General features: G+C 34.6%; 2 protein-coding genes across 3 annotated transcripts; both read right to left on the reverse strand.

Annotated features, from left to right (window-relative positions):
* Nucleotides 1–98: 98 nt before the first annotated feature.
* On the reverse strand, nucleotides 99–16,058 carry LOC8278160 (1,4-alpha-glucan-branching enzyme 1, chloroplastic/amyloplastic). 2 transcript variants are annotated; one of them, XM_002534065.4, is made up of 22 exons: nucleotides 15,727–16,058; nucleotides 15,081–15,259; nucleotides 13,271–13,479; nucleotides 11,347–11,445; nucleotides 10,869–10,911; nucleotides 10,439–10,498; nucleotides 10,067–10,147; nucleotides 8,793–8,909; nucleotides 7,766–7,849; nucleotides 6,074–6,195; nucleotides 5,824–5,943; nucleotides 4,980–5,109; nucleotides 4,764–4,874; nucleotides 4,330–4,458; nucleotides 4,135–4,238; nucleotides 3,856–4,000; nucleotides 2,457–2,604; nucleotides 2,249–2,349; nucleotides 1,521–1,598; nucleotides 1,196–1,351; nucleotides 815–889; nucleotides 99–711 (listed from the first exon to the last, which is right to left on the reverse strand). In XM_002534065.4, the coding sequence occupies exons 1-22, from the start codon at nucleotides 15,866–15,868 to the stop codon at nucleotides 553–555; spliced, it is 2,592 nt and encodes an 863-aa protein (XP_002534111.2). In that variant the 5' UTR covers nucleotides 15,869–16,058; the 3' UTR covers nucleotides 99–552. The 2 variants fall into 2 exon arrangements, with proteins under 2 accessions (XP_002534111.2, XP_015583831.2); XM_015728345.2 differs by having other exon boundaries at nucleotides 15,081–15,254; nucleotides 15,727–15,865.
* Nucleotides 16,059–18,341: 2,283 nt separating this feature from the next.
* LOC8278161 (tyrosine-protein phosphatase RLPH2) lies at nucleotides 18,342–20,737 on the reverse strand. Its single transcript, XM_015728344.3, has 4 exons — nucleotides 19,981–20,737; nucleotides 19,335–19,402; nucleotides 18,926–19,105; nucleotides 18,342–18,828 (listed from the first exon to the last, which is right to left on the reverse strand). The coding sequence occupies exons 1-4, from the start codon at nucleotides 20,525–20,527 to the stop codon at nucleotides 18,658–18,660; spliced, it is 966 nt and encodes a 321-aa protein (XP_015583830.2). The 5' UTR covers nucleotides 20,528–20,737; the 3' UTR covers nucleotides 18,342–18,657.
* Between the last annotated feature and the right edge of the window lie 552 nt (nucleotides 20,738–21,289).

Genomic DNA, 21,289 nt, shown 5'->3' on the forward strand with positions numbered 1-21,289 from the left:
GTAATGCATCAGACCGAGATTCCCTGTAATCATAAAACCTCTTTTGGAAGAGTTAAAAAGTAGTGCATTAAGAGTAATTGAGATTGAATCGCCACCCAGAATACAATTTATGAGATTTGAATTGTGCTTACCAGGCAGCACCAACTCAATCCACCATTTCATATTGAGAGAATTAGTGGCTTATCCCGTTCTCATAAAAACATTAGAGAAGTTTGCAACTTATTTGATGCACCAATATCTTACATGGTGTCTATACACAAAAATTTCTAGTTAGCATTCACAGTGACCATAGCTTAGGTTGCCAAATAGTTTAAAAAAAACATTTACAGGATGCCACAGGGAACGTGCTGTATGATCCACATGGTTTTGCAATTAGGCAGGCATCTCGTCCTTTCCCTGTTGCTCTTGATTACGCTGTCTAAGGTGGCAAAATGCCAACTGGCAATTTGTAAAATCTGCAAGGACCGCAATGACAGCCGCAAATATATTCTCTTCAAGGCAATATCATTACTGCTGTTCCTGCTTTAGAAGGACCTGTTGTTACAATTTATCTCAGCCATTGACAGGTTCCTCATGCTCGTTGTTGTTGTTTTTGTTGTCGTCGTCGTCCTGTAAATGTTCTTTTTCATCCTCCACTAAAGCATAGACCACTGCTGTTCTACTTGGTGCATACACCAAGAAGGATCGAGGCCGGTTATCATACCACCCTTCCTGCAAGATTCGACATGCAAGTTTCAAATTCACAGTATGTTTTCAGGGGGAGAACCAGTTGGAAAATTAATATCATGTGGCAATCTTATGCAAATTTTCTTACAAAGCTGAAGTACTCGGCACTATGATTAATCCTGCTGAAGCCTCCAAACAAGGAATTATCTGAATCTAAGACAATCTGGAAGGGTAAGGACACAGGGAGCATATGATTAGAAAAGTTGAGTCATCAGTGGACAGCATGTGGCATTAATTATGTATTTCTTGAAAATAAAAATAAAAATAAAAAGAGCAGATATTGATGAAAGAGTAGACGTGACCAACGAATTGTTCATGCCATTCTTCATTTGTATCACACAAGACCAATCATACAAAGCCTTGTAGATTTAAGGCCCGCAACAAAACGTCTTAGTTGTAAGTAGTTGGTTTGTAACCTCTACAACTTTCAATATTTAAATTGTCAAGTCCAAACTAAAAGAGATTATACCTTGTACTTTCCAGGCTTTAAGCAGCCAACTCGGTAATCCGAATAGCTGTTATTCCAATGAAAATTGAAGACAAAAACAAGGTTGCCCCTCTCGAAGACAATGATATGATCCCCTTCATCCTTCCGTGATATATATTGGTGCTCAGAAGTCATGAACTGCATCAACAGTCACCTCTTAACAGATTACATTCATTCTATTTCTATTTCCAAAACAAGTACATGCACAAAATCTAAAAGCAGTATATGACTCGAAAAGACTAATGCATGAATGGAGGACATTTGACAACCCAAAAGATGCTATATCAACAGAAAGATTGGAACTTACACCATAGGCTTCTTCAAGATGCTGCATTGCCTGATCAAATTCTTGCATTCCATGATATCTTAGATAGTCTGCATCCCCCTGGCTCACAACCAACATAGATCAGATTCACCCAAATTTATTTAAAATATAACCTGGAATATCCACTTTTACAAGGAATAAAGGTGAATATTGGCAATTTAAAATGACTTGATAAAACCAAGAAAGGTTACCTACTGCTTTTGCAAAAAGATTAGCAGCCACAAGACATGCTTATTAATTATTACCAGGTTCCTAATATGAAACTTTCGTAATTTTCTTTTGTTTTGATTTCTTGTTATAGATTGTTAGAAAAACTAGTGGATATGGACTTGGAGCTGAACATTTTATTCTATCACAACTTTGTAGTTGCTAGGTCTTATTAGTGAGCCCACTCTACTTGAGCAAACTGCAGCAATATGAAGATTCTTCTTTTTCTTTTTAACTTCTATACCATGCAATTCATGACATTGTACAGCTATGCCACTGAGTCATCAATCAATGGATCTAATTTGTGCTGTTGACTGTTGTTTCTAAAGAATAAGCAATTACACATTTCAGGCATATTATTAAATAATTCAGGGTGTCATTGCACATATAAAATTGCTCTACTATGTCTTGTAAATACGAAAATAAGTTGCCTAGAATTAAATCATGAGCATTGTGCACAAATGAAAATTAAAGAATTGGCAATAAATCAGGCAGAAAATTACTAGATCAAATCTACGCCGGCATTTATCATAACTGAAATTGTTCCCCGGAATTATTTTTCCGCTAGGAAGATGTTGATCACCTCTTGGAAAATCAATCCACTCTGAAAAAGAGAAAATAGAGAAATAAAACACCCACTTTAAAATATTCCTTGATTGAATATTAACTCTTCCAAGGAATCGACTAGTATAACCAGTTGACCAATCTTACCAGGATGCCCAAATTCATTTCCCATAAAATTCAAATATCCTTCTCCACCTAATCCCATGGTAGCAAGCCTGATCATTTTATGCAATGCTATTCCACGATCAATGAGAGGAGTAGATGGTCTATCAAGAGACATGAAGTCGTACATATCCTGAAAAAAAAAATTCAGTATAAGACAAGAATATAAACATAAGTTTTACCAACCTGTGCTCGTATTCACATTTTCTTAAGATAAAAATAATGCTGTTTGTTAGACTTCAACGCATAATGCTGGTGAAAAAGCTGTTAGAAATTCCACTTATCATTAAACTCAGAACCACAAGGGACCCAACAACAAATTTTGGTTCATTATTCAAACAAAATTCACCTTGCTTACAATGTAAATACAGAAACTCATTTTATATTCATTTGTCAGTGCCATTCTATAATCATCTTAGAGATTGGAAAGGCAGGAAAAAGTGAACGAATTAAAGGAAAGAAACCAATATTAAATCTAAATAACAATGGTATGTCACATGTCTGTCCTCTCTCATTTTCAATTTATCTTGGCAAATAAAAAGCACCTCTCAAGTGAACCATGCATGGTAAATCTTGGATAAGTTGAAAAGCAAACAAGAGTACAATGACATACACTGGTACATTGTTATGACTTCCTTCAACATTATTCTCTAGTTTTCAATCTTCTTCAAGGAAAAAAAGAAGAAGAAAAACATATGTAATATATTTAACAGTACTAGCCATCTTAAAGCTTCCTTATGGATATGCACCAATTTGTGACTAAATAATTTTCACTCTGATCATAAAGAAACACATTATAACAAAGTTTTAATGATAGAAACTCTTCTTAAGCCTATTCAGTAAACTCATTTTCAAGATTACGCTTTACTAGCTGCATTGTCAACGTTATTGCACAAGAGTGAAATCATCTGTAAGCTGTCTCACAAAGATGTGATCAAGTGTTTAGCTTTGCCTTAGATCCACACAACTTAGTCTCTAATAGTCTGTACAAAATTATCCCACCTTGTACTCCAGTGATATAGAGCTCCTAAAAACTTGTACCGAACTCCGAATTTTCTATTCCAAATATCCCATGTATTTTAATGCTTATTGTCGTTATAAAATTCGAGCATGGTCAAGATATAACAAATAGACACTGGTACGTCCAAGTTTAGTCCATCTAAAATATTCATAACTCTGACAGAAGAAAAAATTAGATCATTATCAAATTAAGAAAATCTCAAGAAGATTGGCTTGTTATAATAATACTAGAACTAATATCAGGGTGTAAACAACTAGATTAGCAGGCCATTAGCAAACAAATTGCAATGAATACTTTTGAATTGTGTGCCTGTTTTCCAGCTCAATGATGTGCAAAATATCAACAAGCGAGAAGTAACATTACCTTGTCCATCAACCAAAAGGCAATGGTTTTGTCACCGACAAGAGCTTGGTCATGACTTTCAGCATAGGCAACACAATTTTCCATCCACCTTCTATTGGTAAGTGTATGCACAATGTCACCCATTTTCCAGTCTTCATCCTTCAACCTACACCCAGATCAAGTTAAAGCACAAACGAGGTTGGAGTTGGTCTTACTCTCACAGCTTAAAAAACTAACATCAAGAGATCAAGGGATCAAAATAATTAAATGAATTTTTTGGGTTGTTTGATGGCAACATACTGGAGCAACTCAATCCATTTATCGGCAATGGCCATGTGGAGACGGTAATTAAACCCAACACCGCCATCTTCAACAGGGATGCAAAATGTTGGCATTCCACTAACCTGTACAGAAATTATTATTATCAGTGGCAGTCAGAGGAGAAAGCCTGAGAATTTTATTCACCTGATATTTCCAGAGATAAGATTAACATACATCTTCACCAATGGTGACAGCCTCAGGGAATAGACCGTGAATCATATCATTGACAAGCATCAAGTAAACCACAGCATCTACATCGGTTGCAAACCCAAAGTACTCATTATAGTTGCCAGTAAAAGCTACCTAAAGCAAACACAAAATTTTGTGTGAGGGATAAGCAGGAAGGCGATGCCATTAAAGAACAAATTAAGGAAAAAAAAATTCCAAATAGATTTAGTTGCATTATTTATAGCCTAATATAAACAAATAAGAAATTCTTCGATAGTAGTAACCATAAAGTTTTAAAAAGCTAAACTAGAAATCAAGTTCCTATCATGTCTATCCAACAAGTTATGAATATCAAAGACTTGTAATTGTACTATTTGTGTAATAAAGCCATTGTGCTTTACTAAGGAGAACAAGAAATTCCCAAACCACCTAAATTATACCTCTAATCCATGGTGAGTGTACATCATTGAAGTCACTCCATCAAATCTGAACCCATCAAACTTATACTCATCCAGCCACCATCGAGCATTTGAAAGAAGAAACCTTAGTACCTGAGTCAATAAGTAAGAATAAATCCCACAAATGACAGGATAAACTGGAAAAAGAACAACAGGAAGTGCAGTAAACTATTTTTTCAAGCTCCAAAGTATACATACTTCCCAGCTTCCATAGTTGAAAAGGCGAGAGTCCCACATCCAATGATAACCCCGTGATCCAGAGTGAAAGTAGTGACCATCAGTACCATCAAACATGTTCAGGCCATCCAACGTATTATTTGATGAATGGCTGGATTTGTTTGGCACAAGTTGAAAAAAACAAGAGAAAATATTACTAAGTGACCAAAATAATGAGAAAATATAATTGGACTTCTGGCAAAAGTGGGATCTCACCTGAAGTAACAGAAGATACGGTAATCTTTTTTTCATTGCATAGAAAGATCACAAAAGAGGCAAAGACAGGAAGCAAACAACATGCACAAGGAGATATTTGCTAACTTATAATATTAGTTCATACTTTATTTAAAAATCCACTTGCTAATGTAGCCCCATAGCTCAGCTACTTGCTTCGTCTCAGAGAGATAAGCTTCCAGCCATTACATTAGATGAGGATGAAATCATCTTGCAATTAATGCAATGTATATGACAACTTTTGATTGCAAATATCAAATCAATCTGATGAAACATCCTAACTTCTAGAGCACTCATCTCGTCCATTTACTAAATTCTTGACAAGGTTAGAAATAGAAAGGATAGACATCAGTGCAAAATTGAACCTTTTGACAACTCTCAAAGTAGAAGTGAATTTAGTTGTTGCACAGAACAATTAGAAGAATAATGAAAAGAAAAACCCTCAGAACTATCCAATTTTGGACCTTGCCAAGTAGGGTCCCCCTTGTCCCAAACAGCACAATAAAGGCACAATAAAGGGGAAAAAAAGAAAAAAAGAGACCTAACTCATGAGCAATCAATTCGCCAATAGTATCAGGATTCTCATTGTTACCTATGAACAATATCCATGAGAACAAGCAGATCTAACTCATGAGCTTTATCTATCAGAGACTTCAGGTCATCAGGAGTTCCAAACCGGCTGCTAGGTGCGAAAAAATTAGTTACATGGTACCTGCATTGAGTCAAGGAATTCACTAGTTTGAGGAGATAAGGAAGCAAAGACTCACCTATTAGCAAATGTCAAGTGTGAAAACGGAAGAAAAAAAGACCGAATTTTGATTTGTGCTAAACAAAAATAATACCCAAAACTAGCATAATATGAATGCTCTTGAATAGCCATGATCTGGACCGTATTATAACCAAGCCTTTTGATGCGAGGAAGCACATCATCTCTAAAATTGGCATACGTGTTAATAATTGGTTCCTGCATTTCACAGTTGGCAGCATTCTGAGCAAGAAATGGTAAAGAAGAAAACAAGATAGGAAGATTATAAATAAAGGATACAGCACAATTAAACCAGATCCTTGTCCTATCTTCATTAGGCACATATATAAAATAGGCATTTTGATATAGAACTTGATAGATGCCACCAAAAATTTGAATAAAAGAAAAAGAAAAGAAAAGAAAATACATCAAGCAAAGAACGGTCATGAAACTAGTCTACCAAAGCCTTGCGCAGATTAGGGCTACGAATGAGCCAAACCAAGCGGTAGCTCACTTATTAATTGAAAATGCCAAAATTGAGCTAAGAGTTTTATCAATAAAAAGAAGTTATCAATGACGCCATTCAAAATTTATTCAAAAGCTAAGAAATCTGGTAAAGAACTTAAATTTACTAAACTACTCTTTAAAACCATTATATAGTATAATGTGTAACTCCTAGTGATGAATTATATAATAAATGTGTACCTCTAGTGAGCAATTCTATAAGCATTTGAAAATTAAGAAACTATATGACTTTCAGAAGATCCGTTTCATAAACAGTTTTAACTTCTGATAAGTTTTTTCAAGATTATAATTTAGAAACAAAACTTAAATTCACAATCAAATGGTTACAAGAATATAAATGATTCGGCTCATGATTTTATTATTACAGACAGATTGGCCCAGGATCCTAGACAAGTCTAGTTCAGCTACTTCAAATTTGGCTCATTTATCAAATGCTCTTTAAAATTACTGGGCCATGAGTTCAAGGTGAGACTTTATTGAGCCAAGTCCCAATAGTTTCAAGCAACTTCAGTTGTTTGCAGCCCTCATTTTGAATGATAGTTACTTTAAACAAAAAAGAAACACATATCAGAGTTTCTCTTGCAGAATGAATAAGTTCCTCTAATCTTCACGTGCAGCACAAGTGAGATTATAAGATTTTTGAGGCACAGGAGTATGAAATTACATAAAAGTGCACAATTTCCTAGATATTACTTTTTGTCTATTTCTAAAATTTAAAGTAGTCATCATCCTTTTGCATAGTTAATTTGAAAGAAATGATGCTTTGTTCCTTTTCCATCAAGGTGCTCTTTCAGTCAAGCAGACTATAGAAAACCAGGACCCGGAACAAGGTTGTTAGTGGTGAAGCTAAATTAGAAGATTCTCATGTTATTAGCAGGATCAGTAATATGGATAGGCTTGTGAGTGCATGCAAAAGGCAACCCACTAAAGCCATGAGGCTCTCCAGATCACCTTAATGGCACAAAGCAAAATAAATAAACAAATAAAACTCTGTTCAAATAGTTCCCACTTAAAGAGAAAAAAATAATTCACAACATCCCGACAATTGAGCTCTATCATTTTGAGATAGTGTCAAATCATGAAGGATGAAAACCCATGATGTTTAGCTCTCTCCCACAAGGGGTAACTGGCCACATTGATCATACAATCTAGGGGTGGGAGAGAGAATATGATCCTTGAATTTATAACCAAAGAATGAAAAAACAATGTAATTTACACTATTTAAATACAATCTTTGGTGATGGACAAAGTGAAAGATAAATACCGTACTACTCATTCCAACATGTGATTCATAAATCCTGAGTGATTTTGGCCTCTTTGGCTGAGAATGTTTGAACACGTACTTTTCCTGTAAAGAAATAAACAAGGACATCAATGCATAAAGCAAGTCAAGAGTGACAAAATGATCAAGAATACAGATTATATTCAACGGGGATTGCAATCTGAGGAGTTTTACAGATGCAACCACGCCCATACAACAATAAGCAACAGTACATGGATTGCACATGTTCAAAAGAGGATGCTGCTAGTGGAGTACAATACATGTTCTCTTGTGCAATGCTATAAAACTCCATCCCCCATCCATGTCCCCTTTGAGCACTGTTTTCTCTAATATTGTGGATGGCCATCTCAAGTAAAAATGCTGAAGCCTAGGCTAATCTATCACTGGCAGGACCAGCAGTAGATAACGTCCTTTCCAAGAATTCTATTATGGTCCCGACTTTGAGATCTAGTTATAGGGCAATTAATAGGATTATCAAGGAAAGGATTGTTCAATCATGTTTCAAGGTTTTCCTACCTTTTCTACCTATTTTGAAATACATTTGAGAGAACGCACTACCATCTCGAGTTTGGATGGAAACTCAAACCAGTTCCGAATTCTTGTATTTTTCATTGATAACTGCAATACATACATATTACAGTTACCACAGAATCCAATTGATAACTACTCCTACACAAAGGAAAACCATCCTCCGTAACTACCCTCTAAACATAAACATTATATGAAAACAAATACAAGCACATTGAAAACTGACTACAGTATGGAAAACCAGTGCTACTGTTAATTGAAGGCTTCGTTAGTCTTATTTCTTCCTTCCCATGGTAAAACTCTGGTGTCATAACACATTCTACAAGCCAGGTTGAAATATTGGTAATATTACTGCCCAATTTTGACACTTTCTGTTTTCTATATGTAATTTCAAAATATTATCTGCACACAGTTCTGATGCAGCAAATTTCCATACTAATATCAGGAAAAAAGAACTGAGAAAAAAATGGAAGAAATGTACCTCCTCCGGTGGATCATAGTATATGCCATTATATGGGATTTCACCCGGTGCCTGCACTGAGAATTTAATCCATGCCGGAATAGAATCTTTGATGCCAGATGGAGTATCCATGCGTATCTACATTGACATGGTCAAACTAGGTTTTGAAACTTACATAAGGAGTTTCTAACATTTACAATATTTGACATGTTCAAACACTAGCACAATTATGACATTGCATTCACCCAAAGAAGGCTAACATCCTTTACTAAACCACAATGAATCCTGACAGTTAAACAAGAACATTTCATTTGAATGAAAGAAGCTAATATGAACATAAGGTCAGATATGAAGTCTTCATAGCAAGTCTGAAATATATGTTCAGAAGCCAAATCTCACCAACCAAACATTCATGCCCTCCCGCACATTAAAAATGATATTTAAGGGTTCCACTAAAAGAAGAGAAGCAAAAATAAAATGGCATCATATCATATTTGTAGCAACCAAAGACGAATGCTAGATCTTTTCTGGAACTAATATATTTTATTTGTTGAGGGATATAGGAAGTCTCTAGTAAATAACCAGCGAGAATAGACAGCCTATTAATTTTCTCTCAAATTTGAGGAGAAAACCTCATCCTCCTTTTGTAATCCTTCTTATTTATTACTAGTTTCACCACTTATACTGAGAAAAGAAAGACACCACAAAACCTGAAAGGGATCACCAGTTTGAACAAAGGCTCTATATGTTGATTAAAAATGATGCTTGTCTTATGGCAAGTGATTCAGTGGCATGGATAGGCAAAAGATGATTTTGTCAAAAAGCAAAGAAGCAAACATGTAAGCTTTACATTAGCTTTCATTCCTTTTCTAATATCAGAACAGAGATCAGATTGTTATTATCTTGCAGATTCCAGGTCTTTGTTTCTTCGTTATTCGATAAGAACAGATAACTTTTCATACAGATGGATATTTGCAGGTAATGCAACTAAAATAGCAAAGTTTCATTCCTAATATCTGTCTTCTTGTAGCGCTAAAGTTGCATGATTTCACAAGATATTCACTAGCAGGCATATCTTGTTCTTCTTCTCCACTAAGTTGAATGAAACAACCAGAAGTGACAAAATTTCTAAAAGCATAAATTCACAACTTTTCACGTGAAAAACATTTCTAGACTTGAGAAGAATATTTGCTTGAAGAAAGTAACAATGACAGACAGAAGAAATGTCAAATTTAAAGCACAGAACTCATATTTTGTGTTGTAAGATCCCAAAGTTCATTGCTAAGAAATGTTACCTTCACTCGAGAACCATGGGGAATTGGTGGTGAACCATCTGCATTATTTGGCAAAAAGATCTCCCAGACACCAAATTCATTCTGCATGGTTTGGTGAGTTTATGTGGAATTTAGCACTAAGAGTCTTAAGAAAATAAAAATTCAAATAAAGCAAGAAAATAATAAGCCTTTGCAGAGATATATCATTTGATCAAACTTGGTCAGATATGAGGAAGGTAAGGGATGAAGTAATTAAAATACAGAGTTCCCTTCATTAAGTAACTGATGAGATAACAGATATTCCAAACAACCATGCATGATATAAATCCAACTAAGGGGAAAGAGTATATGGCTGGAACGGGCACTGAACAAAGCAATGCAAATATAACATACCCGAGTCATAACGTCTGCATTGGGATTCCAGTTGTTAAAATCTCCTATCAGTGCAGCCCACTGAAAACAATATAAATAAACAGGTGTATTAGGCAAAGAAAAAAAAACAAGAAGCATCCTTTTAATCAGTCAACTATATCTTTTTTTTAATTACCAGTTGGCAAGCACATTTATCCCTGCAATCAATATCAGCTTGTATAAAATGAATAGAGATTTATACTATTACATTACTAATGCTTGTTCTCTGAGTTCATGCTTCAACATTTGAATTTGCCCAGTAACATAGGGTGCTACATTCAATCAAATGATATTTAAGTCAAATATAAACTGAATGTCTAAGAGTGCAAATCCTGAATGAGTTCACATACTTGAGAGAACATATATCAGTGATATTAAATTCATGCAACACAGAAGTGGGGGCAGAACAAACCGTAGCTCCTGGTGCCCATTCCCTATAAGTGATACCTGTTTCACTGAAATCCAGAAAAGAATAACATCAGGAGATTGAATTCTGCTTGAGTTAAAGTATTATTTGAAAAAATTTAACTTGAATGATGAAAATCATCTCACTATAACTGCAAAATCTTTCTGTCTCATTTATTGTTATTCTAAAGACATGCGACTGAAGTAATAACCATAAACTGAACAAATACAAAAAGAAAGAGAGCCAAGAGCAAATAAGGCATAAGTGCCACCACAATGAAGTCGGTGGAAGTATTCAAATCATAGGCATACAAGAGTAAAGTCATTAAACCAATATATAGCTGACACATAATGTGTTACCAGAAAACATATGGTGTATTAGATAACAGACTAGTGATGCACACACATATAGATGCTAGAATCTTATGCAACAAAATCTTTAAACCAAGACAATCAACCTGCAAGAATCAGAATAAGATAAATACCTGCGCGTGAAACCAAACTTTTCATAGCCACGAGAAAAAGCATCCAAACCACCTTCAAATTTGTCAATTTCTTCACGCAATCTTTTGTACTGCGAATACCTGTAATTGCACAAATTATTAGAATAGCCAAAAAAAGATTAAAACTTTTGACCTTTCATGATTAGAACAAGCAAATCAGCGAAAAATCAGGAATACTAAACAAAAGATGATCATAAACTGATGTACTACAACATTTATATTCCAGAAAGAACTTTAATGTTTCCACATCATTAAAGTTGTAACATTTCAACCTAACATTATCATGAATGCTGTACGATCGACCTCGAACTTGCTAAAACCCCAGGTCCAATAAAAGCAAGCCCAACAGCAAACCAGACTCGACTTGTCAAATATTGCGGAAGTTCAGTAAGCAAACTCCATTTAATTGCAAAGTATAATAAGAAGTATAGTTATTGAAGGCGTGCCTGAGGCGCAAGGCACACCAGGTGCATGCCCTTGCACCTTAGCCAGCCAAAGGCAGGTGATGTAACAAAGGCACACACCTTCGTGCGCCTTGACTTGCAGGTGAGGCGCTCTCAAGGTGCGCCTTTGTAACATTTTTAATATACATCTTATGTTTTAATTTTCTCTTTAAATAAAGTAGTGGACTTTTTCTCTTAGTTGTAAAAAGAGCTTATAATAGGCCCTCTATACCAAGTTCTTTCAATTAAAAAGAAAAGATTAAAAGAAAAGGAAAAAAAGAAAAGAAGGTAAAAGAAATACATAGGGCAGCCGTTCAAGACAAAGTATTCTACTTCTACCAACTGCTCAAGACAAGCCGATCTCTTCCAATTTCCAACTCCTCAAGAGTGAATACAACGAAGCCCATCTCCAACTGCTCAAGATAAAGAACTGATCTCTTCCAAACCCAATGTATGTAATATTTTTTTCTCTTCTTCTTGAATCCTTTTTTTTTTATCTTATTTTCTTCTTCTCCTTTCTTTCTTTACATAAGCTGTTATTTCATATATTATAGCAAAAAATAAGTTATTACTCTGTCAAATTTTTTAGGCTTAGAGATGAGGAAGAAATTGATTTTGAAGAAGATGATGGAGAATATGAAGACGAGGAAATTGGAAGTGATCAACTTGTATTTGATGATGATGATGAAGACAATATTGATGTCGGTGTTTTAAGAACTTCTACTTTAGTATTACTAGGATTAGGAAGCTTATGTGTCTTCTATCTAGAAATTTTTATTGTTAGTTTTATGTATATTTTTTTTTCATCACTGTGTATTTTGGGTATTAGTACTTTTTTATTTTTTAATATATTTTTAATTTTTGAACTTTGTGTATGTAAGGCGTGCGCATACGTCCTGTGCCTTGCACCTAGGCTCTAGGACCCCTTTGAGCGCCTTGCGCCTTTAATAACTATGATAAGAAGTGCAAATGTGAAATACAGCATCATATTTTAGGCATCTCTTTCTTGTAAGAACTTTTAGTTTCCTTGGGTTTCCAAGAGGGTAATTTAGATTATTTTGATAATAAGTACTATTTTTTTCTTTTTTTTTTGAATAAATTGTTTAAACAACACAACATGAAGTTTAAAGGATCTCCTTACTATTATCTGTTTTTAGAGAAAAACTAATAAAGAACAACTTGAAATGTAATTAAAGCAAAATAAAGGATCAAAGATGTAAGGTACTAGCATGCCATGGCACATACAGTTACAATTTGCATAAGTTTATAAAATTAAGAATACATAAACTAGATTATTTTTCAAATCTGAAAAAAATAATCATAATTGATCAAATGCAATAATGTGACATCTTTTTTTATTAATCTTTAAATGAATCATCGGATAATAAAAAATATAAATGAGGTCAAAAGATTATGAAAAAGGATAGCTCAATGACTCAGTACGAGAAGGAGGAGAACCTCACCTGTAATCGAGATGCTGATGGAAACTGGTCAAGCTTGGATCTATTTCATATATTCTCTGTCCACGACCAGGTGGAGGAATGGACCTTGGTTTAGATTCACTTTTTCCAATGTTGACTGTCTTATGCAAAGAAGCAGGTTTTTCTTGTTCCACTTCATCCTTGACATCTTCACTGTCCTCCATTGTGGGTGTATCTACATCATTAGGCACCTAAAACAAGCATAAATAACTCATTAAGCCAAGCAATGAATTAAGTTCTCATTTTGATGTCACAAAAACTTACAGTCGTACTTGCAAAAGGATCAAGGTAAATATGACTATGCAAGATATCAAACCAAAAAGCTACATTTACAAAATATGATTGCACTCTCGCATGATATCATTCAAGTCTAACACACTTCTGTTACGCATATGTTCCATTATCAAAATAAGAATTAGGTAGATCTATGATCTTAATGATACTTTTATTCATTAAAATAGGCTGTGAAAAATCAAATGTAAACCAGCATCTACTATATTTTGTAAGATAAAATTACATGTGACAGAAAGTAAATAATTTTAAGAAATGCAGCCGTTTCCACTCTACTATCTTCAGATTTTGGAGAATAACTGTGTGCTCCTACCTTTTATTCAAAAAAGAATTTGTCCTCCTTCAAACAACGGGAAAGGAAATAGTCCCCACTTTACTCGTATTTCCCACCCTTTTCAAACATAGAGTAAAGGCAAAAGCTCTGCATGGTATCATATGTTCAAGTTCAATGTACTTCAACTATAAAAGTGAATTCTTACACAATTATCATCTATGCTGGAAGATCCTTCTTTGAGGTTTTAATAGCATTGTCATCCTCTACTCAAGTCACTATTGCTGCCACATATATTTTCATGTTCTGTCAATAAAGTCCTCAGTTTTTTTTATTATACATTTCATGTATGTAAAAGTATTGCCTTTCATAGGCAACAAGAAACTTCCCCAAAAACAATTCTGTAAATAGGTATACAACTATAAGAAACCATCCAGCCTAGCAAATCCTTAAAAGCGCAGCTCTTTTTGCTTTCTGAACATGAAGATTTTGCATGAGTACCACTGCGTGAATCATGGTTCAGACAATACCTGTAGCAGTAAATAATACTTTAGAATCTCTTTTTTCTTCTTTACCCTTAAAGTGAGACAGCTAGGAGTCCAAATATTATCCTTAAACCATCTTGTCCATTAGCACGTATCCTCCTTCTGCAACAGTCAAGTTAATTACATAACTAGCTCCTTGATAGGTAGATAGATTACTTCTTGAAATGCAGTGAGGCCCTAAGGATAATCGTGCCCCCATTTACGTGATTAAGGAACAACGGAATAAAAAAAATGCTACAACATATTAAGAGGCTTTCCTGGTCTGTAAGATGGAGTGTTTTTCCCCGGAAGGCACTGACCTACAGTCCTACTCCATAACAGAGTAGATATTTCCTCATAGAATAAGATTTAAAGATTTCTGATTTCTCCAGTTTGGACCGTATATCCACCAAAATTGAAAGCAAGCCCTGTCCTGTTCAGAAGCTTACTCTGATCACTATAATAACCATAGGCCTTCAATGAGCATTGCAATATCATGTCCAACATACTAACTCTTAGCTCTTCCACATTCCATGCCATCCTTCCTCCCCATAAATGCATATTTATCTTCCCCTTCCTACTGCTATTCACACATCTCAAGCTATAAACGTAAATGAATTTGAACCAAAAAATATAAAATGCAACATTCCTAGGCAATTAATTCTGCGGAATATATGAATTTACAGATGAAGAGAGATTCACAAACCTGAGGTTCTTCTTCTGAAACGGCGTCGTTAGTCACTAATTGATCTTTTGGAGAAGGAGAAGAAGAAGAGTCATCATAAGTCTCACCACCTGGAACAAGAATTTTCTCGGACGCAGCAGCGACTGTTATATTCGAGGAATCAGAATTATAAGAGAGGGACTTTTCAGCAAAGATCTTCCCTACAAACAAGTAAGAGATTAGTTACACAGATAAAAATAAATCAAAATGAGCAGCAACCAAATTCTAGGAATTTCTTCTTCTTTTTTTTCCTTAAAAAAAAAAAAAAAAAACTTAATTAGCGATTACATTAGAGTCACAACACAATATTTTCATCAACTAGGATCTGAAAGCAATCTTACTTAAAATTATCAGCAATCCAACTAGCAATGTCCTTCATACCAAATATAAAAATCAATATTTATAATATCAGAGGCAATTAATCATCCAAAATAGTCAGAGATTAGACAGCTGGCTGGCATAAATATATTAATAATCAATTCAAGATACACAATCACTCATTATTATAATTATAGTACATAATTAAATAAACCAAACAAATTCAGTCCTTGTATTAAAAAATTAAACATATAAAATCATAAATGAATCTTGTAGCCGTATTTAAGCCAAAAAAAAAAAGAGATATTACGAGAAAACGGCTGTTTCTTCAAAAAGAAAGAGAGACCGGAGGTGGTGATACGATCAGTGGTGGTGGTGCCATGGGAGCCGGTTGATTGAGATTTGAAAATAACAGAGGAAAGACGTATTCCTGATATTGCGTAATACACCATTTCTCTCTGATTAGACGGTTGTTTTAGAGAGAGAAAGAGAGGGATCTCACTCAGTGATAAGAAAAGCAGCAGTAGCAGTAGCAAGTAACGAGAGAAGCGTGAGCCAAAGGAATATTAGAAAATAATAGAGAGAGATTTTGTTGTTAATAAAATATATGTTTCTTTCTTTTGCTACTGATCGTCTTGTTAAGCTTAAGTTTCCAAAACGCCAAAATGGGGAATGCAAGTGAAGTAATACGTGTGCAGTGGGGAGTTGCATGGGGGATGGGGCTTGTGGGTCCTTCTACATTCACTCTGCACCGTTAATCATCTGCAGATATTTTATATTTATATTTTATTTTATTTTATCGTTTTCGATTTCGATTTCCCAATAGAGTAGGGCAGCTAAGGTCCGGTCCGATTCGGGTTACATTTACCTTATGGTGGTGTTGAAAAATTATATCCTCAGAGAGCGGGCCCCCTCCGGAAATCCTTGAGCAATTAGCTGTGCTTGCTGTTGCGAATCCGAACCGCTACCATAAAAAAGAAGAAACCGACTAAATTGGTTTTGGTTAATTTATTGTTATTACTGTTTGTTTGACTGATAATCGTTGGTTCGGTTTTGCGGATCTTTGGGTCCACCCGAAGGGTAGCGAGCAGCAGGTAGATGAGAAAGAAATTGAGTGAGGTGAGCCACGTGGGCTATTGTCGTTTTACTTATAAAGGGTTGATGATGGTAATCTGGGCAAATAGTGACTCAACAAAAAGATTAGAAATGAAAGGCGATGATGCTTCGTTATATTTGGGCCTACTGCTCACTGAGTGGCACTCAGGTTTCTTGCTTTTTAACTTTCAGGACTGCCAAGGCCCTTTTTGGTTTTCTTTTCTTTTGGGTATTATTCTTTTTCTTTTTGGTATATATCTTTCTGCAACAAATTAAATCGATTTTGAAATAAAGACAAAAAAGTATCTGACAATCAAATAAAAACGTCATAAATAAATTTACATTATTAAATACAAAAATGCAATATTATTGGGTATTATATTTTTATATATTTTTTCCTTTTGTTTTCACATGTCATGACCTTGAGATATCAATTTAAATTGTTATGTAAATGATCATCACTTTAGAAATTAATTACAAGATTTTTAATTGGAAGGTGATCGTTCTGAAAATGTACAGTAGTTAAGATTCAAGCCCATACTCCCATTATGATTCAGATAATCAAATCTATTGCATAATTTTCTCACCTACTGGAAACGAATCTTTGCTGATTTGTTTGATTCCAATAATTATTGCATCCTACAGACAGCACCATATTCAGTATCTGATTCAAAATTCAATATTTTTTATAATCTATTAATTAAAATTTCAAATCTTCAAACTTAGATCAAATATCTTATAATCCTTTCATTTATTTAGTGCCTGAGATTATTAGTAAGATGAAACTATTTTAAAAATAAATTTAAGCTCGAGATAAATAAATAAATAAAACTTCTAACTAAAAATTTGTGATTGTTTCTAGGCTAATCTACATTATTGCATAACCCAACTCATTGATTTAAAAAAATAATCTCAATAACAAATATAATACTTGAAAGAAAACAAGTATAATTTCAATTTGGTAAAGGAATGTAACTTAAAAGATAAGAGTAAACATATTTGATTAAGAACAATTACCAGTGACTGAATTGGAAGAAGCAGTTGGCGACACAAACAAGGCATAAGCAACAAAGAAAAATGTGCATGGAATCGTAACCAGGGTAGAGAATGAGAACTTAGAACTGAGAAAGAATGACCCTAACTTCTACACGAAAAAGGGTTTCACCACATTCTCAAGAATGGAAAATATCCCATGTCATAATCAGAAGTGCAAGTGTCATAAAAAATTGCAAATTCTCCTCTTCAATAAAATGACTACCAAACAATTCCTGTCTTTATTTAATACAAAACATAAGGATGCATTTTTGGGTATGTTTCCACCTTTCCTCCATCATATGGTTACGAGTTGTTCAAACAAGTTTAAAGAAAATAACAGATGGAGTAAGAGAACAGCATGAGCCTAGCTGGTTCTCACACTTGTCACTGGTGTTTCAGTGTGCCATTTTTACTTGAAAGTTGCACTTACCAAAAGCAAAAATAGCCACTCCCACTAGGCACTTGGCCCAGTTGCAAAACCTCTGGCTCCCGCAAAAGGGGCTCCAGATCAAGCTCTCAACAAGGAAATAAGACAATAATCCTCTCATTTGCTTGGTTTAGCTGCTTCAGCAATGCAACTTCACTACTGATGCTATGCAGTTTAGCAATTGTCCCCACGCTCTATAAAAGGACATGAAAAAGAGAAAATGACAGTGTTGAAAATATATCTCCCAAGCAGTTGAATCTGGCTGATTTTCTCAAGAGTTTCTTCTAACCATATTTCCCTTGAATGTTCAGTCCAATTCAATAAACCATCAACTCACAAAAGAAAGCAATTAACTGAAAACATCTGCATTGCAAAATTAGACGTCTGACTTTTATTATAAAAAGTTAACCACCATAATCAGCATATTCTGCAAATACCACACATAAGCAGGTGTTGCAGAGAACAAATAAAGTTCATTCCTAGTTATTGCATATATTCTTGAATGAACTTGTACTAAAATAGTATATGATAGCATTAGTCCCTAATGTACACCAAGATGCTTACCAAGGAAATCCATGCATCAGGGACATCAAGGATTAATTTCCATGAATAGAATGAAATGCCTGCCTACATTTGGAAAGCATCAAGACACCGTTGTTGTATATTTTATCAAAAAATCTTAAGTTACTTGTTGAAGTTGTCAGTATCACGAACAAGCTTCATTGAGGGAAGCAAAATTGCTGCCACTGGATTATTCTCTTGTCCGCCACCTTCATCAATAATCAATCTAAGACCTTCAATATGAAGTTTTCCATGATGACCACTAACCACAATGGTTGGCTTCTCAACTAATTCCTGTGAGGCATCAAACATTTTAGTTAAATTGCTCATCAACAGAACATCATCTAAAAGCATATGAGAGTTTATCCGGATGCAATCAACCATCCATCACCTTTGGAATGTCCCACACATTCTTCCTCCCACTAAGAGCCTCTATCTTGGGCACCCTGGTGTCCTTGACTTTCAAAAATGCAAGCTGTTCTTCAACATTTTTCCCTTTTTCTAAACCAGCATGCACAGCAATCAATTTACAGTGTTTCATTCCTTCTTCATTCTCAATGCATACATCTTCCTGGAAAAAAGAAATTGCACATTACCAAGACCAACTAATTTTCCACGTGTCTTCTTAGAGTGAAATTGAAGTTGCTGAAAATCTAGAAATCAGCAATCAAGGAAACACAAAGAATATGCAGTCAAACAAATTAGTAATAATTTTAGTTTTGTAGCTCCTGTCAGAATCTCTGCTAATCATTTATCAGAGTTTTGTAAGAGGAGAGAAAATCAGAGGAAACTAGTCTTGCCTCTTCATGAATCCAGACCATATCAACCAGAAACTTCTTGTGTTCATCAGGAACCACCTTTATTAAATCTGTATGCAACAATTATTCAATTCAAAATTTAATATTACAGAAGCAGAGCACTAGTTAAAAACACTACAATCTCATCTCAATTTTGAAATGGCAAGTGAGCAAAAAATAATCCAACCTCACAAGAAAACCAGTTATTGTCTATTATATTCATCGGGCACTGTATTGAAAATATCAAAATATTAAGAATGAAATTGCCTCAAACACAAATGTGCTAGTAGCAAAATGATAAATCAAAAGCTAAACCAACAACTCGATTAGCAAATGTTCAAAAGAAGATGCACAAGAGACCACAAGTTCAAAAACAAGAACCCACTTCACACCCAGACACAGTTCACAATTTTGTGCTAAAACTCATATCAACTAATCTCCATAGTCCACTTGCCACTTAATACGAAAAGCAAAATATACAACCAAATCAAAGTGGTCATCACAGAGGAAAATCGAAAAAGTATAAAACCCAAGAAACCACCATGGATATAAGGTTAAAGAAAAACTCAATTTATTACCAAAAACAGAAGAGGAGAAAAACTCAATTTACCATAAGAAATCAAGAAAGAAAAATAATTCACATACATACCAGCAGATCCATGTGGGACTCCATAGGACTCAAAAGTAGGACCAGCATCATAAATAGAACCCTTATATTCAGTCCCTTTAGCAACATTAAACTTAACCTTAATATTCCCAGCCCATCTCCTCCCTTGCAAATACATATTCTCGTATCCAACTCCCTTATACCACCCTTCTCTTTCCTCGTTCAGTTCATACTCCTTCCATCCTTCTTGAAATAACATACCGTTTCCAGGCTCAGGTAAAAGTCCAAGAAAAGCTGCAAAAGCAAGGTCATGATTACCAGATAAAAAGACATGCTTTTGATTTGGATAAAAAGATGGTAACTTTATTAAAAAATCAAGAACTTTCTTTGTATCTGGACCGCGATCACAGTAATCACCCAAAAAGATTACAAGGGCAGAGTTAAAATCTTGTGGGTTTACTATGGCCTCAAGATTAGACCATAATTTCTGAAGCTTCGAAAAGTAGCCATGAATGTCGCCAATGCAAATGACTACTCTGGGTTTGGGTTTGCTGTTGGTGGTGGTGATTGTAGAGATTGTGCTTGTCATATTGTATGCATATATTTACATATTACATGCAAATATGTTACAGAGATTTTGTTTTCGGTTGAAAAAAGATGATTAGCTGATCTAACAGAGAGAGGTTGTTGGCTGTTAGTTTGAAGATTGGAACTGTATATTGGTCTTCCTGTGTGTGGATATTCTAGGATTACTTTTATAGTTCTGGTAAGAAACGTCTTCGTAAGCACAGTTAATTTGCTGAGAATGGAAGTAAAAAGAGTTTGTCCGTTTGGAGCCGAGGTAAATTCATCAGCGGTTACCTGCAGTAGAAAAGGGTTAACATTTCACCTACCAGATTAACGTGGACGGTCTTTGGGCCTTCAGTTTCTTAATTTCATTTCTCTACCTTCCCAGTTTTTTTAGATTGAAAATGAATTGGGTAGTTCACTTGTACGTTCATGAATTTGACAGGTTTAGTTTCAATTCCGAAAGACAACCTTGCAGGCCCAAGAATAAAGAGAAAATATCTTTACTTGGTTTTGCAATATAACAAGCTTTGTGACCTAATTATTAAAAGGTAGATAGTATTTTAGAAATATTTTAAAATTAATAAAAATATTATTCTTAATGTGTAAATTTTTCTTTTCAAAAATATTTTTTTTAATATATTTTTTTTAAAATACAGTGTGGTTTATTGTTTTACCAACAATTAAAACAGTATTTTTAAAAAAAATTAAAAAATATATTTTTGATATTTTCACATATTAAAAACAAAAATAAATTTACAACGTTTTTTATAAAAAAAACTAT

The sequence above is a fragment of the Ricinus communis genome, chromosome 10 (assembly GCF_019578655.1).
Source record: "Ricinus communis isolate WT05 ecotype wild-type chromosome 10, ASM1957865v1, whole genome shotgun sequence".
Classification (NCBI taxonomy): Eukaryota; Viridiplantae; Streptophyta; class Magnoliopsida; order Malpighiales; family Euphorbiaceae; genus Ricinus; species Ricinus communis.

Coding starts and splice junctions, on each gene's coding strand:
- LOC8278160 (XM_002534065.4), bottom strand. CDS start 15,868: ATGGTGTATTACGCAATATCAGGAATACGTCTTTCCTCTGTTATTTTC. Junction 5,944..6,073: donor TCATATTATGCTAGTTTTGG/GTATTATTTTTG, acceptor GACTCAATGCAG/GTACCATGTAACTAATTTTT. Junction 4,239..4,329: donor CTGTCACCATTGGTGAAGAT/GTATGTTAATCT, acceptor ATTTCTGTACAG/GTTAGTGGAATGCCAACATT.
- LOC8278161 (XM_015728344.3), bottom strand. CDS start 20,527: ATGACAAGCACAATCTCTACAATCACCACCACCAACAGCAAACCCAAA. Junction 19,403..19,980: donor AGTCCCACATGGATCTGCTG/GTATGTATGTGA, acceptor TGTTGCATACAG/ATTTAATAAAGGTGGTTCCT. Junction 18,829..18,925: donor ATGTGTGGGACATTCCAAAG/GTGATGGATGGT, acceptor GATGCCTCACAG/GAATTAGTTGAGAAGCCAAC.